At 36.5% G+C, this 15,518-nt stretch overlaps 1 protein-coding gene across 1 annotated transcript in view; it reads left to right on the top strand.

Annotated features, from left to right (window-relative positions):
• Gukh (NHS actin remodeling regulator GUK-holder) overlaps positions 1-15,518 on the top strand; it is a 111,199-nt gene that overhangs the window by 77,042 nt on the left and 18,639 nt on the right. Inside the window, exons 2-6 of the mRNA XM_070295665.1 lie at positions 7,499-7,749; positions 11,663-11,829; positions 12,480-12,680; positions 14,221-14,787; positions 15,035-15,482. Coding sequence (XP_070151766.1) covers positions 7,499-7,749; positions 11,663-11,829; positions 12,480-12,680; positions 14,221-14,787; positions 15,035-15,482 — 1,634 coding nt within the window. The remainder of the gene's footprint in view (positions 1-7,498; positions 7,750-11,662; positions 11,830-12,479; positions 12,681-14,220; positions 14,788-15,034; positions 15,483-15,518) is intronic.

The raw sequence follows: 15,518 nt of genomic DNA, 5'->3' as shown, positions 1-15,518 counted from the left end.
GATCTCCCTAATACTTTACGCGGGTACCTTAAGACATCCCGGAACGTGTCGTAATTACAGACCCAGATAGAATCGCGTCTGACGATTGTCGGACTCGTTTGCATTGCACCATACACGCTTGTCGACGTATACAATTAGCGGAACATGACGACGGGAGAAGGGACGTTTGGGTTAACATAATTATAAGTAATCCTTTACAACGGTTACATTCTTAATTATTATTGTATGCGAATTTCTCTCTCTCTCTCTCTCTCTCTCTCTCGGTCTCCCTATGTAACAATTACGTTACTCTCGTTAAGATCATCGCGTAATACATCATTGCGTACGCGTCACGGTATTCCACCTTATATACCCACCTTTGAGATCCGAGATACCATCTACGTCGATTTATCATCGACACAGATCAACGCACGCATCGCGTTATTCGCATTCTCCATGATCCGAATTTGCAAAAGAATGCACCCTGCGCATGCGAAATCTCTAATCAAATTATAGAGAGTTTATCACATAGATCTCAAGTCGCGACATTATTGCGAGACTCTCGCTTCGTCAGATTAGCAAGATCATGAGAAAGAGATAACTCGATCCAATTGTTCCGAGGACGATTAATAATGAGATATACTATACGTTATCCTAATTTATCTTCTCGAAACGAAACAACTCGTCCCGATCGATAATGATTAAAAAACTCAAGTTGTTCTGAATTTTACTCAAGACGAACCCCAATACGTTTGTTTATAATACGGACAACGTCGGCTAGGATCTAGAAAGCTTAGAATTAATCCTGGACGTTCGATAAAAATAATCGTAGCTCGTAGTTTAGTCGCTCTAGAGAAGGAGACAGAGTGTAGCGTGAAGAGGGAAAGAGGGACAAGCATGAAATACGCGTTTTCTTGATATCTTGGTTTGAACCGTTGCCTGGCGAGGAGGCTGGAGCAACCAGTGAGCCGTCTGTCGGTCCCTCTGAAGGGCCGCGCGAGCGGCCCTTCGGGGCACTTTGCACAACCGAGGCTCATCGGCTACAGCGGACCTCCCACGGATCGACCGGCTCTTCACCATCGGGATCTGCTGCCTGCTCTCTCCCTCTCGTCCTTTTCCTCTTGGCCATCTTCTTCTTCTCCTCCCTCTTCTTCGCTGTCATTTATTTATTCGTGGATATAAAGTCGAAATTTATTTGAAATTGTATAAATCCGTACAATAATAATTAAATAAACAATCGTTTGGCAAATTTCACAAATAATCGAATCCAATAATCTAAGAGCGTTTCCGAGTGAAGCAAGTTTAATCGCTCTCTGGGAGCGATTAATGATGTCATAAATTCCGTCTTAGGTTACTACCCAGACAGCACAAGGATGTCCTTAGGACGTCCAAAGGACATCCAGGATATACATGTAAGATATCCTCAGGATATCCCATTGTAATCCTCAGATTTCCTCTGGATGTCCTGAGGAAGAGTAAATGATAGCCGTATATTAACCTCTGGAGAATCCAGGGAGATCCTGTGGAACATCTTAAGGATTTTTATAGGATATGTTAGGGATATTTTTCGTATGTTTCAAGGAGCAAATTTTAAAATTTAAATATAAATTAAAATTATGTTTTGTTATTTACTGCCAATATTAAAAATCTAATATTAAAAATAGTTCACCGTTCTTTAATATTTGAGGCTTTCGTGCTGTACATGAATATTTTAGGTTTGGCTCCCGGGTTTGAGTTGTGTAATATTTTCTAAACAATCCAATATCTGAATTCCCTATGTTGGGATTGCATCAGAAATTCAACTGATAGAAAATAATTACATTTGTAATTTCCTGTCAGTTGCTCTTTGCAAGCTTTATATAATTCTCATGACCAAATCTCAAATACGAGTTCGCGTGTCGCATAGCGGTAAACAAACGAACTAGCGGTTGAATACTATTGTTTGTAAAGTTTTTGGAATGTTGCGAACAGTAACATTTCTCATGTAATATTAAATAAATAATAATTTTGGATATATGAAAATGTGCGCATCAAATTCAATTATTAATATTAAACGAAATTAATGTTAACAATTAATTGCACATGTATATGTCCTCTGGAAATCCAAAAGACATCCAATATAATAGACAGGGCAGATATATCCTACAGACATCCAGGGGTTATCCAGTGGACATTTATAGGACATTAATACTTATTATAATACTTAAGATTTCTAAATTATATTAAATAGTCGACACAACTAAAAATAATTATGTATGCATATTAAATTTTTATAAATATATTTATAATAATATCTTAAAACATCCTACAAATGTCCTGAACCGTCCTGGACATATTCAGGATGATCCTGAGGATGTTTTGTGCTGTCTGGATAGACATACTTGGATTATTAGATTAATCAATGAAATATTTTAAGTCGTTTGATCGATTAATCAAAGGGCAAAGAATCTTGTGCTTTAAATCCAAAATAGCGTTAAACGGTATGCACTTTATATTATGTATATTAGTAATGTATTTTTTATATTAATCAAATTAAAAACCCATTTTTGATGAAACATATATTCATGCGAAATTGGGTTTAAATCGCTCTCGGAACGATTTCAAACCTGCTTCACTCGAAAATGCTACAAAATAATACATTCTCTTTGAAACGCTTTCCATAAGACTCGCGACAGAGGATATTCAATAAAATCTCGCGTTTCTTACCGACAAATTTTATCACACGGTTCTTGAAGCTGAGGGCATTGAAGCGGTTCAATCATTATCTCCCGGACACCATACGTCGTTGCCAAGTTACTACTATTGTAATTAGCTCGTGCCGGCCGCGGTTACGATGGATCCTGCTGATTTGTAAGAAACTACTACAACTAGATCGAGGCCTATTATTGCGAGATCGTGGCAGTGCTTACTCAAGTATGCGACTGTTACGTACGAACCATGTAGCCATAGTGGTCTATCCCGCTCATATTTCTATTCTCATGACCGAGCAACCTGTGCAAGCCGGCCTTGACTCGTAACTTGCTCTCTTCTGGTGTCTGTAAAAAATCTCCCGAGTCCAGCCCTCTTTTACTATAACAACCGTGACGCGCTTAATGCCGCTCGCCGTGAATCTATCGAGACGAGATCTCGAGCTAGGAAACTCATCCAAGCGTATTCTCCATCAACGAGCGATCTAGCAACGCTGTGTGTTTTTTTTTCAGACGATCGAAACAGCGTTCCCTAATATTTTATCTTCTAAGCTTTTGCAATCTCTTGTAAGCTATTCATCACACAGTTTGTAGTAAAATCTGTTTTCTAGAAATTAAGAATTAATTATTTAATCTCCTTTTTTATCCTATTACACAGAATTGTGACCTGTCTCGTAAAGCTTTGCCTTTTAATATTACAGAACTGATTAAAAATTAATAAACATGTGAATTGTAAGATTTAATAATCTTGCCTTATTAAAATATACTATACAAAAAAATTAAAGGACCGCTTTCTTCCTTCTACAGAAAAGGCAATTTTCAAGTGGCCGCAGCTTCGTCGCATATAATCGGATTGAAATCAATAAAAAAGCGATACGAAGCTTGAAGTTTCTAGTTTCAGAATCTTTTAGTCGATTTCAATTATTTCTATATGTTACACGATTATATTATGCAAGAGCGACATTCGTCGATTGAATGAACTTTTCAAAAGTTTGTCAAAGAATGCCTAAGAAAAAAGAAATTGTAGCACAATTTCGTTAAGTAGATTTTAAAGAGCAAAGTTTTATCTTTTGCATTTTTAATGAATGTCCTATGATTTTTTTTTTCACTACTGAAGTGAAATCAATCTATTGACTTTGAGCGTTCATAACTAGTGAAAAAATTATCGCACAATGATCATTAAAAAAGCGATTTAAAGAGAAAAGTCGGCACTTCAAAATACACTATTTGCTTAGGCCTTTTGCACGAGTAATTGGGATACTTTTTACTTGTAAATATTGTGGAGTTTATAAACATGTTAGCATTTTTTCATTAATTTGCATTAATTTAAATGAAAAACAGTAAAAATGCAATTTTTACTTGATTTTAAAGTAACGATTACGCTTTAACAATTGGATATTGATTGAAAACGCAATTTGTAAAAATGACAAAAAAAAACATTTGCACGAAGATAATAATTTAGAGAAATCCGAATGCTGGAATAAAACTTCGGTCTCAGTTTCTCGATTATTCGCGCTCGCAATGAGATTGCAGAACATCACGATGGAAGGTCGATCTTCTCCACTCTCGTCCGTTCGGAAGGTTGTACCCGCCGTGTAGTTATGTGCATCGGCTTCCGAGGTTACAGACGGTTAGTAAGAAATACTCCACGGACGATTGTATCGAATCGGACTCGGCGGCTCGGCGAAGTACAGGCGGGTCTTTCTCCCGCTGGCTCGCGGGCCGCATGTACTCGCATCACTCTGTTTATACACTGTGGCATAAATGTGCCCGGAGCGGTCGTACGATATTACTACCTTGCTGCGTAATGAACCGTTAGCTTAATGCCGAAATATTCCAGAAGCCATTTGGAGCGTGAACGCCGAGGAATTGATAACATAAAATATATATCAAAATTTTTATTTAAATCCATCGTCGTTTTTTCATTTTTATAGATCCAAATTTAAACATTTTTTTTTTTTTTAATTTATCAATCTCAGTAAATTAGGATTGTAAAGTTTTAGCTTCTAAATTTATAATAATTTTGATAAATTGAAAAATAGTGTGTATCGTGTGCGTAAAATTTTTTTGATTTCTCTATAAATATATTTCAATAAGAAAAAATTATAAAATCTTCTAATTTGTAAGTTAATTTTATTTGGCTCTGTAATATTAATATTAAATTATGCGGAATAGCTTTTTTATCATAGCATCAGGGCGCAAAACAAGCATGCGAATCTAGCGTTATAATAAACGCAGCGAATTCACGGAGAGACTCGGGACGAAATTCTAAAGGGATGTACGTACCCTATCGCGTGTCGGACCGATGATGATTAACCTCTCACAGTATTGTGCGAAACAAAACGCGAACAATGGGCGAAAACACAAGAAATACGTGATAATGGAAGCATTTCATAGCACGGCGAGAGAGACGTGCGTTTATGTATTGTCAAAGGGCCGTGTACATTGCCGGGCGAAAAAAAACTAGCTAAAAAAAGTCAGCAATTAAGGATCCCACTATATAACGAAACTAATTGTCGGTGAGCATAAAGGTGTTTACGGGATTTTATTGTTCTACGATCAACAATCACCCCAGCGATAAAAACGCAAGTCAGACGTTACCATGACTCATCCATTACCTAATTCATATATTTCACATGTTTATGGCTAATTATTTACTATAACGGATCCAGCTCCAATGACATTGACCTTGACATATGTTGTCAAAGACATAATCCTGAGTAACTTTTCCTCATAACTTAATCGGCGGTCATTATTTATTAAAAAGTTATTAACAAATACAGTTTCATTCATCCGCATCAAGACGTTGTGTAACTCAAATCAAATTTTCAGAAATAGGTTTAGGTTAGGTTATGTTTCCCGGAAGTGGAACCTCCTACTGTATACACTTTCCCATTCAGACAACAATCGTGAACCTCGCTTCGCGTTGTAAAGTATTGTATATGTGTGGACACACTGAGTTCCGCTCCCCACCTCCTTCCTATGGGGGGGGGGGGCTTTATTTCCGGAAGATATAACCTAACCCAAATCTATTTCTGATTTAAAACTAAAATTTGGAGTGGGTTACGTTGTATAACCTAAACCAAATTTTTAGAAATAGATTTGGATTAGATTATATTTTTCGGAAGTGAAGCCCCCATGGAGGAGAGGGGGGCGGAACCTATTGCATACACTTTTCCATTCAGACAACAATCGTGAGGTGAACCTCGCTTCACGTTGTAAAGTATATGCGTGGACACAGTGAGTTCCGCTCCCCCCCCCCTTCCTACGGAGGGGGGGCTTTACTTCCGGAAGATATAACCTAACCCAAATCTATTTCTGATTTAAAACTAAAATTTGGAGTGGGTTACGTTGTATAACCTAAACTAAATTTTTAGAAATAGGCTTGGATTAGGTTATATCTTCCGGAAGTGGAGCCTTCCCGTACAGGGGGGCGGGGGGAGGTGGAACCCATTGCGTTCACGCGTACACTTTCCCATCCATACAACAATTTTGGGCTGAACGTCGCTGCGCATTGTAAAGTATATGCATGGACACAGTGAGTTCCGCCACTCCCCCCTCCCCCTACAGGGCGCTCTATTTAGGGAAGATATAACCTAACCCAAATCTATTTCTGATATAAAACTAAAATTTGATTCAAGTTATGTTAACTTTAAATATATCAAAAATTATAAAAGACCGCCGATTAAGTTATAAGGAAAAATTACTCAGGATTATGTTCTTGACAACATATGTCAAGGTCAACATCATTGGAGCTGGATCCGTTATAGTAAATAATTACCATCTTGTTCCGAAAAGACTAAAAAAATCAATTTCAAGATTTATTATTCATTATAATTTAATTTTTTTTTTTTTTTTTTTTTTTCAAATAAATTGTTATTTTATAATTTGTTACGGGATCATTGTCGTTAAACATGTAGTTGAAAACACTAGGAAGGGCCTCATTGTCGGAAATTAAGGCCCCGGCTTCGTCACGGAAGGAACCGTTTCTGAAAACAACCGGAAACGTCGAATCAAGCGTGCCCCTCGAAGCGCGGGTGGCATGAGTTAAGTTTTTTTTTTTTACTGATTCCATGCCTGTGCGCCTGCATGCGATGCGGTGCAAGAAACCGTGAATGGAACATGTTTACAGTTAAGATATGTCAGCGGCGTGATATCACCCGCCACACATGACCGGCAAAAAGTATATTACGAAGCTAAAATGCCGCATTATGGGACGGCAACGAGAGAAGAAAAAAGACCGCGCGTCGTGAAACACCTCTTAAATTTGATATGAGGCGCGCGAGACATTCTTTTTCCTGCTCGCTATTATTATTATTTTTTTTTTTATTCTTATTATTATTTATCACGATACATCTTTTTCCCCCTTTTTTTTTTTTGAATACTGTACATACTTGCACAAATATTTAAAACAAATATAATCATGAATTGTCTTCAATATAATATATATTTTTTAAAATTTATATTATTATCTTATTTATATTTATATTTTATTTATATTTTATTTATAGAATTTGATATAGGTGTAAAATTTGAACATAAAATTAAAGAGATATTTTCAACTATAATTTTAATATTTATAATATATTCTCATGTATTATAATTATGTATTAAAAAATAACATAAGGATAATTTATCGAATTATAATGAGATGAAATAATCCAAAAAAAAAAAGGAAAAAAAAATAGATTGATCCTCTCATTACTCTCTTGGAGAGATAAGACATGGAAATTATATAAATACGTGACTATACGTAACGATCTATCAAATTGATATTCTACTCGTTTGGCGACAAGGCGGTAGTTAAACTCCTCGTATTCTTTGCGTTACAGCGGAATCGGATATCTGCACTTTCGCGGCGAGAACTGAACATTTTCACGTCACGAATAAACCATCAACGGGGCTGTTCACGGCGAACACGAGGCCGAAAGCCCTGAGGGAACTGTACGAGCTCGCTGCCATAGTCGCTGTCCGAAGTTTGGACTCTTTGAGGAGGGATGGCAGCTCGATGGATATGTTCCTCTGCACCCCCGTCCTTGGAAAGAGGCGGCGGGATCACAGTCTCGACATCGAATCCAGAGTCGTAAGTACATTCCTATCTCTGTCTATCTGTCTTATTATCATCACAATTGTTCTCTTTTAATTCCAATGTCATCTAATATAGCAATTAATTTTTTTATTATTCGAAAAATATTATAAAGATTTTATAAATTATAGTTCGTCTGGATATGTGTGTGTGTTAATTATATTACATGCACACATAATACGTACGCAGCTAATCCTTTGATACTCGAGGAAATATAAATCTTTAGAATCTTTTATTTTATCTTTTAGATTAAATTATATGAATCTAGTCACGCATCAGCGAACCTATGTATCTTTGAAATGTATAAAATATACAAATTTTATGAGCAATAAGATATAATGTTTTAGAATCTTGTAACAATATTGCCACGTGTTATTATCTAATCACTTCTTGCCACTTTGGCGTGCGGTGAAATCTTCTTGGGAAAGAGCGTACACAGGCAACACATTCATACGTTAAGGGAGCATACTCGTTTGAATTCTCGAAAAATTAGTACATTTTCTAGGTTTTTTTTTTTTGCATTGCAACGATTTCATAAAAAACTTTTTTTTTTTTTTTTTACAATATTAATACAATATTATTAGCTTACTTAAATAAAAAGTTTCAGCTTGAAAAAATTTTTTTCTAGAAATTTTGCAAATATTTAAAAAAAAAATTAAATATTAAATATTTTTTTAAAACGCAACTTTTTTTCAATATGTCGCCATTTTCTATTTTCTTTTAATTTTGAAAAAACATAGCTATTATATGTTCAATAAAAAGAAACTTGTATTTTTGACTTCGGATCTGATAAACGAATGTTTTCTTGCACATCATGTAGCCATCCAAAAATTGAAGGAGTTCTGCAAATATTTGCATAGCTTCAGAAGAAAAATTTTTTTCAAGTATTAAAAAAAAATTGAAAATTTTTAATATTGTATTAATATCGATAAGAAAAAAGTTTTTGCGAAAATCGTTGCGCTACAAAAGAATCTAGAAAATCTACTCATTTTTCGAAGGTTCAAGCGGGTATGATGCCCCCTTAATGAATTACGTAACGATATTTGGTTCATCGCCGCGATTACATTGTTCCCGTTGACTTCGCGAGATGCGAATGAAATTAAGTATCGAGTTGTTAAAAGGCACTTTGCCTGGTATCGAGTGACCGAACGCAAAGAGATCACACAGTCACAGAGTTAATAACACCCGACCAGAGACATTAACTCTGACATTAAATCTGACCTTCTTGCCTACTTAATTTGACGTAATTAACTTTCACCGTGTAATGAAGTGTTTTTACGGTCGAACCCCGTTTCTTTAAAACAGTTTCAGTAATTTGCCCCGAAGAAACGCTGCCCCCCCCCCCCTCCCTAATTTGACGTTAAATCGTGTCGCGGTTATTTTTTTTCCCTGAACTTGAACTGATATTAAACCGGTTCACGTCAAATGGCGATCATTTACGATATAATTATGATACGACAATAATGTTGTACTTAATAAACAGTAAAAAAATATTATCCTTTCGAAGAGAGATTCAAAATAACAGATGACTCTCGAGATAAATAAATTCGATAAATTCATTTAAGACACAAAAGCTTGTACGTAAATAGACATAAATCTTCTTTAATGTTTACTGAAACAGCCGTTATCTTAAGTAACGCGAATTATACGTTTAAAGTGACAAGTAATTTTTTTTTATTCGCTTATTAAATCACACTTTAAATAATTATCAATATTTGGCGCTTTTGAGTCGAGACCTCATCTATTCTGTGATTTACAGTTAGAATGATGTAAAAATAGCTTTAATATCGTTCCTTTTGGACTCACTTTCTTCTCTATCTCTCGGGAGATGCGCAAGATTAAGACTCTCGCAATAGCGGTACGCGGTCGTTTTCACGGACCGGTCGCGAACAAGGGCGAGTGCATCGTGTGGAAAAGTTAGCAGACGGTCGGAATCCGATCCGTTCCGTATTCCGGGCGTGAAACCCGCCCGACTCGGCGAGGTGACATCACGACAATAGTTAACACCCACGCGCGTTAAAACGTCTCTCTCGCTCCGCATCTTCTTCCTCCTTTGCCGGTCGCGGCGTCGAGTTTCCACCGCGAGGTGAATCCCCGTGAGGCGACTCTTCTCTCTTGTTATGAGAAGAAAGGAAGGGAAGAAAATCATTTGTATCGTGTATACGTACAAAACAGCGCAATTTTTTTACACGATGGCGTAAAAAAATATTTATTATTATTTATTATTATATATTGTATATTTTTAATATATATTTAATAATTAATATATATTTAATTATCCTTCAAATATTATTTACGATAACTACCCAGACAGCACAAGGATGTCCTTAGGACGTCCAAAGGGCATCCAGGACATATATGTAGGATATCCTCAGGATATCCCATTGTAATCCTCAGATCTCCTCTGGATGTCCTGAGAAAGAGTAAATGATAGCCGTATATTAACCTCTGGAGAATCCAGGGAGATCCTGTGGAACATCCTAAGGATTTTTATAGGATATGTTAGGGATATTTTTCGTATGTTTCAAGGAGCAAATTTTAAAATTTAAATATAAACTAAAATTAAGTTTTGTTATTTACTGCCAATATTAAAAATCTATTAAAAATAGTTCACCGTTCTTTAATATTTGAGGCTTTCCGTGCTGTACATGAATATCTTACCATAGGTTTGGCTCCCGGGTTTGAGTTGTGTAATATTTTCTAAACAATCCAATATCTGAATTTCCTATGTTGGGATTGCATCAGAAATTGAACTGATACAAAACAATTACATTTGTAATTTCCTGTCAGTTGCTCTTTGCAAACTTTATATAATTCTCATGACCAAATCTCAAATACGAGTTCGCGTGTCGCATAGCGGTAAACAAACGAACTAGCGATTGAATACTATTGTTTGTAAAGTTTTTGGAATGTTGCGAACAGTAACATTTCTCATGAAATATTAAATAAATAATAATTTTGGATATATGAAAATGTGCGCATCAAATTCAATTATTAATATTAAACGAAATTAACGTTAACAATTAATTGCACATATACATATATGTCCTCTGGAAATCCAAAAGACATCCAATACAATAGACAGGGCAGATATATCCTACAGACATCCAGGGGTTATCCAGTGGACATTTATAGGACATTAATACTTATTATAATACTTAAGATTTCTAAATTATATAAAATAGCCGACACAACTAAAAATAATTATGTATGCATATTAAACTTTTATAAATATATTTATAATAATATCTTAAAACATCCTACAAATGTCCTGAACCATCCTGGACATATTCAGGATGATCCTGAGGATGTTTTGTGTTGTCTGGGTATGTAATATAGTTTTGAAATAATAAAAGAAAAGAGTTGTATTTTATAGTATCTCATAGAAAATAAATTGTAAGAAAGAAAGAAATATATATGGTAATAGAATATTTCTTTTCTTTCGCGAGATGAAATTATTTAATTATTCTTTATAATGTGAATTACCTGATTTTTTATGATTTTATAGATATATGTCGTTAAATATATATTTTATGAATCTTATATTTATATATTTATATAAATCTCTAATAAATCTATAAATATATTTTCTACCTACGTTCCATTTTTTTTCAAAGAAATACATTACGTTAGCAGGGGGATTATTTTAACTTGTATAAAAAAAGTTAATAGGTTAACGTTAATGCATTAAAAAATAACTAAAGTTTAAGTTAAAAGTTAACGCGTGTAAAATAATTAAGTTAAAAGTTATTAACTTTTTAACTTAACTTTTAACTGCTTAAATAGTTACATTAGACGGTGTAAACGGATAATTATACGAAATGGCTTAAGAAACCGTGCAGAAGAAGGTATCTGATAGAGAGAGAGGGCGGTGACTTTATTGAGGGCGCGTGTTATTACGCTGTTACAGCCGGCTGCTATCGAAGATCTGCGAAGATGGACATCCGCCGAGGCTCTCGGCGACATCACCGTACCGCCGGACTGTTCGTCCAGGATTCTGGGCGACACAACCAGCGACGATGCCGTCGATCACAAGCTACCAAGCCCCGAGGAACAGGTTCAAGCTATCGCGCTCAAGTAAGCGATTTATCTCAATACACGTCGTTCGATCACCGATAGAGGAGAGAAAAGCGCCGTGTAAAATAGAGAAAAGTTTTTACGCCATCGAAATTATAATCAAGGATGATAATTTAAAAGGATGATGAATGTTAGCAATTACTTTACACATTGCTATATCTGTATTAAATTTTTTTTTTATAGATCTTTTTCTTATTATATAATTTAGGGGAAAAGTTATATATTATAAATTATTAAAATATTATTAAATTATTAATTATATTATATTAATTATATTATTAAGATATTATTTAATTATTAAAATTTAATGGACGTCGTATAAAACGAAGAAATTTACCTTTGAATCTTAAGAAATCTCACGATCTCGCGACGCGACTCTATAAAACTAAAGTAAAAATTGAAAGATTGCCAAAAAAGACTCGAGAATAAAAAAATCACCGTTTCCTTGAATTATTCAAGAAATTCCACAAAATTAGAAACGAAGTCTTATATAGTTTACATACAAATATAACAAGTCTGTATAAGCCAAAAGTCTATCTCACTTTTATGTAGCTTAATATGTCTTTTTCGCCGACCCATTCAGTTGTGTACCACTGACAGATTGATGAGCCTCTCCTATTGTGATCCCGAAATGTACGCTTTCATCGTAGATACCCGGCGGAAATCGTAGCGGTAGATGTGAGCGGACGCGGTTTCGCAAGAATGTCGATGAGGAGGAAGTCCTTGCTGTCAGGACCAGAGACACAGGAAACGACAGTGAAAAGGAGATCGCGGCCACGCAGACCACGAGGAAAGAGACGAAACACGATCGCTGGTACCGATCAGAAAGAGATTCGACAAGCTATTGGAGGGTTAGTATTTATCATATCTCACCCTACGCGATTTTTAACCAAAATATTTTTAAGAGAATTCTTTTCTCTCCGCGTATATTTAATATCTTTAATTATTAAGTCCTTTATAAGGTGATAATATTATAATACACATTTCACAGAAATAATTATATTTTGAGATTGTTCCACGCATGCCCGTATGTAATAAGAGAATTTTTTATCATTGTTCAAAAAAAAGAAGAAAAATTATCGAGGCACGCTATCATTGAAAAAAATTAATAAATCGTCCATCGCACGATGTTTTATCTCCTTACAACACTTACGGCGTAATAAATATAATATATTCGTATAAGAGAAAGGAGTATATTTTACCAGGATCCATCTTATCGCGTAGCAATTTTGTTATTCATAGATCATAGGACGCGATTCCGAAGATCCATATCTCGAAAAGAATCGGCGATTTGTCACGCTCGATAAAGCGCGCTCATATTTTCGCGGTCGTCCAAGCACGAAGAATCTCCCGTAACTCTACCTTTGTACTTCCATTGCCGCGATAATACTCGCGGATCATTTCCTTATCACTGTCGAGCGATGGACTCGGGACCTCCCACGTGTCCCAAGTGACTCGACTCACGTATCAAATTAAAATACATGCAGATAATAAATCTGTCGTAGAACCGTACGTCGCAATTTACTCAATTAAGGGGACTAGGCAATCGTGTTTGTCGAAAATAAAGTTTTTTTTTTTGGGGGGGGGGGAATTTATTACAAAAAAATGAATTAAAATCGAGAATTATCCTTTAACAAAATGTTTATTAGAATTATAAACCGTAAAAAAAAATTTTCTTTTAGTTGAGAATATGCATTAAAAATGGCGCTGATGGTTGATTGAAAAGGAATTTTTAAATAAGTTTTGCAATGAGATAACTCAAATGCAGAAGCTCAAATCGATTTGAAAAAGATTGATCACGTATCACAATATGTATAATTTCGAATTGAAGCTCTAAAAAATCTCTGCAAACTTTAGTTTTTGAGACAAAAAATGAAACAGATCCGTTTTTCGGCGAAAAACGAACTTTATTTAAAAAACCGCCATTTTAATCGCCTGTTTGATCTTTTTTCTCAAAAATTAAAATTTGCACAGACTTTTTAAAGTCTTTTTCAATCCGAAATTATACATATTGTGAACATGCTCAATTTTTGTCAAATCGATTTGAGCTTCTGTATTTGAATTATCACTGCAAAATTTATTTAAAAATCCTTTTTGATCAGCCATCTGCAGCGCCATTTTTAATGCATATTTCCAATTTAAAAAAAAAAAAAATTTTTTATATTTTATGATCCTAATAAATATTTCATTAAAAGACAATTCTCGATTTTAATTCATTTTTTTGTGATAAATTCCCCCAAAAAGACTTCGACAAAAATATGATTGCCTAGTCCTTTTAATCATAGCCCAATCCCTCGCGCTTAATTCTCTTTTGCTCCTCGAAACGCCAATCGCGCCAGCTACAGCACTGTATATCATGTTCGCATCGTTGACATTATTTATCACCGACAGGGAACCGACTGGCGACGAGCCCGAGGAGACGGTGCCAAGCGCCACGACGAGAGCTCATCGCTCGGCGAGCACGGACATCCTGGGCGCCACGAAGAAAGATTCGCCCACGGAAAAAAAGTCGCATTTTAACACGCTGAAGGCTTGGGGCATGTCCAGATTGAAATTGATCAGTCCAAAGTCGAGTCAGCAACAGCAAGAAACTACGACGGCGATCAATGCGGCGGAGAGATGCGAGCAAGCTCAAGGTCAGACGAGATCGTCGGAGGAGATCAATATCTATGAAACGGTTACGACGAGACGCAGGAGAGATAAATCGCACGAGAGGAAGCCCAGCTCGTCCAGCTCGAGCGGCAAGAGCACGGCGAGCATACCGGTGTCGGTGCCGAGCACGGAAAACAAACAGCCGAGCGTGAAATTACGCGAGAGCGCCGCTCAGAGAAGAGAGCGGCGGAAGGGCAGCAACCGCGACGACGCCCCGCACTCGAGCTCCGGAAACTGGAGCGCCTCGTCCGAGAGCGGAAGGGCCAGCATAGGTAGCGAGACCACCACTACTACGCATCAGCCCAGGTAATGGAGAGATCTTGAAGCATCTAAACGAGAATTGCTCAGATGACGGAATGACACTCATATAATCTATTACAAAAATGATCGAGATTTGTATATTAAGTTCGATTAAATTTCAATTACGTTTACTTTTCGATTTTGGAATTTGTTGCAAAATTTTTCGGATCAAAGAATTTTCGCCAGGATGGAGATTATTCTCAACTAGAGAGAGGACGAGCATCTCTATTTAATTTCGAATATATTATTTCAGATCCACAACGACAGCTTCGATTGGCACGTCCTCCACTTCCTTAAGCCACATGAGGCGACTCAAAGGAAGGGACACCTCGGCCTCGTCCTCGGTAACCTCCGAAGGTACCTTAACCCCGGATATCATACAGGATATCACGGTGGTGCCCTTCTCCGACGACGGTGAGACGTCGTCGGTGTACTCCTGCGATACGGAAGGATATTATACTTCGTTCCACATGGATTCAGGTCTCAAAACGCTCAGGGAGGAGGAACCGGTGCCGCAGAGTCCTTTAATCAAGTCTAATGACATCAGTTCGGACCCTACCTCGCCGGTTGTTGAGAACGAGTACGAACTGTTTGGCAGAGGATCAACTTCTACAACGACTAGCTCAGCCGGAACAGTCTGCACCGCGCTTATGGCACCACCACCGCCGGAACGCAAATCCAGTCTTACGGTTGTTGCTATGGTAAGATTAAACTTTAATGTTCTAACCTAAATCTGA

This window comes from Polyergus mexicanus, unplaced genomic scaffold (assembly GCF_030449975.1).
Source record: "Polyergus mexicanus isolate NDT 795.1 unplaced genomic scaffold, iyPolMexi1.0 SCAF_5, whole genome shotgun sequence".
In the NCBI taxonomy this organism is placed as follows: Eukaryota; Metazoa; Arthropoda; class Insecta; order Hymenoptera; family Formicidae; genus Polyergus; species Polyergus mexicanus.
The sequence above is the reverse complement of the archived record's forward strand: the minus strand, read 5'-3'. Positions and strand labels throughout refer to the sequence as shown.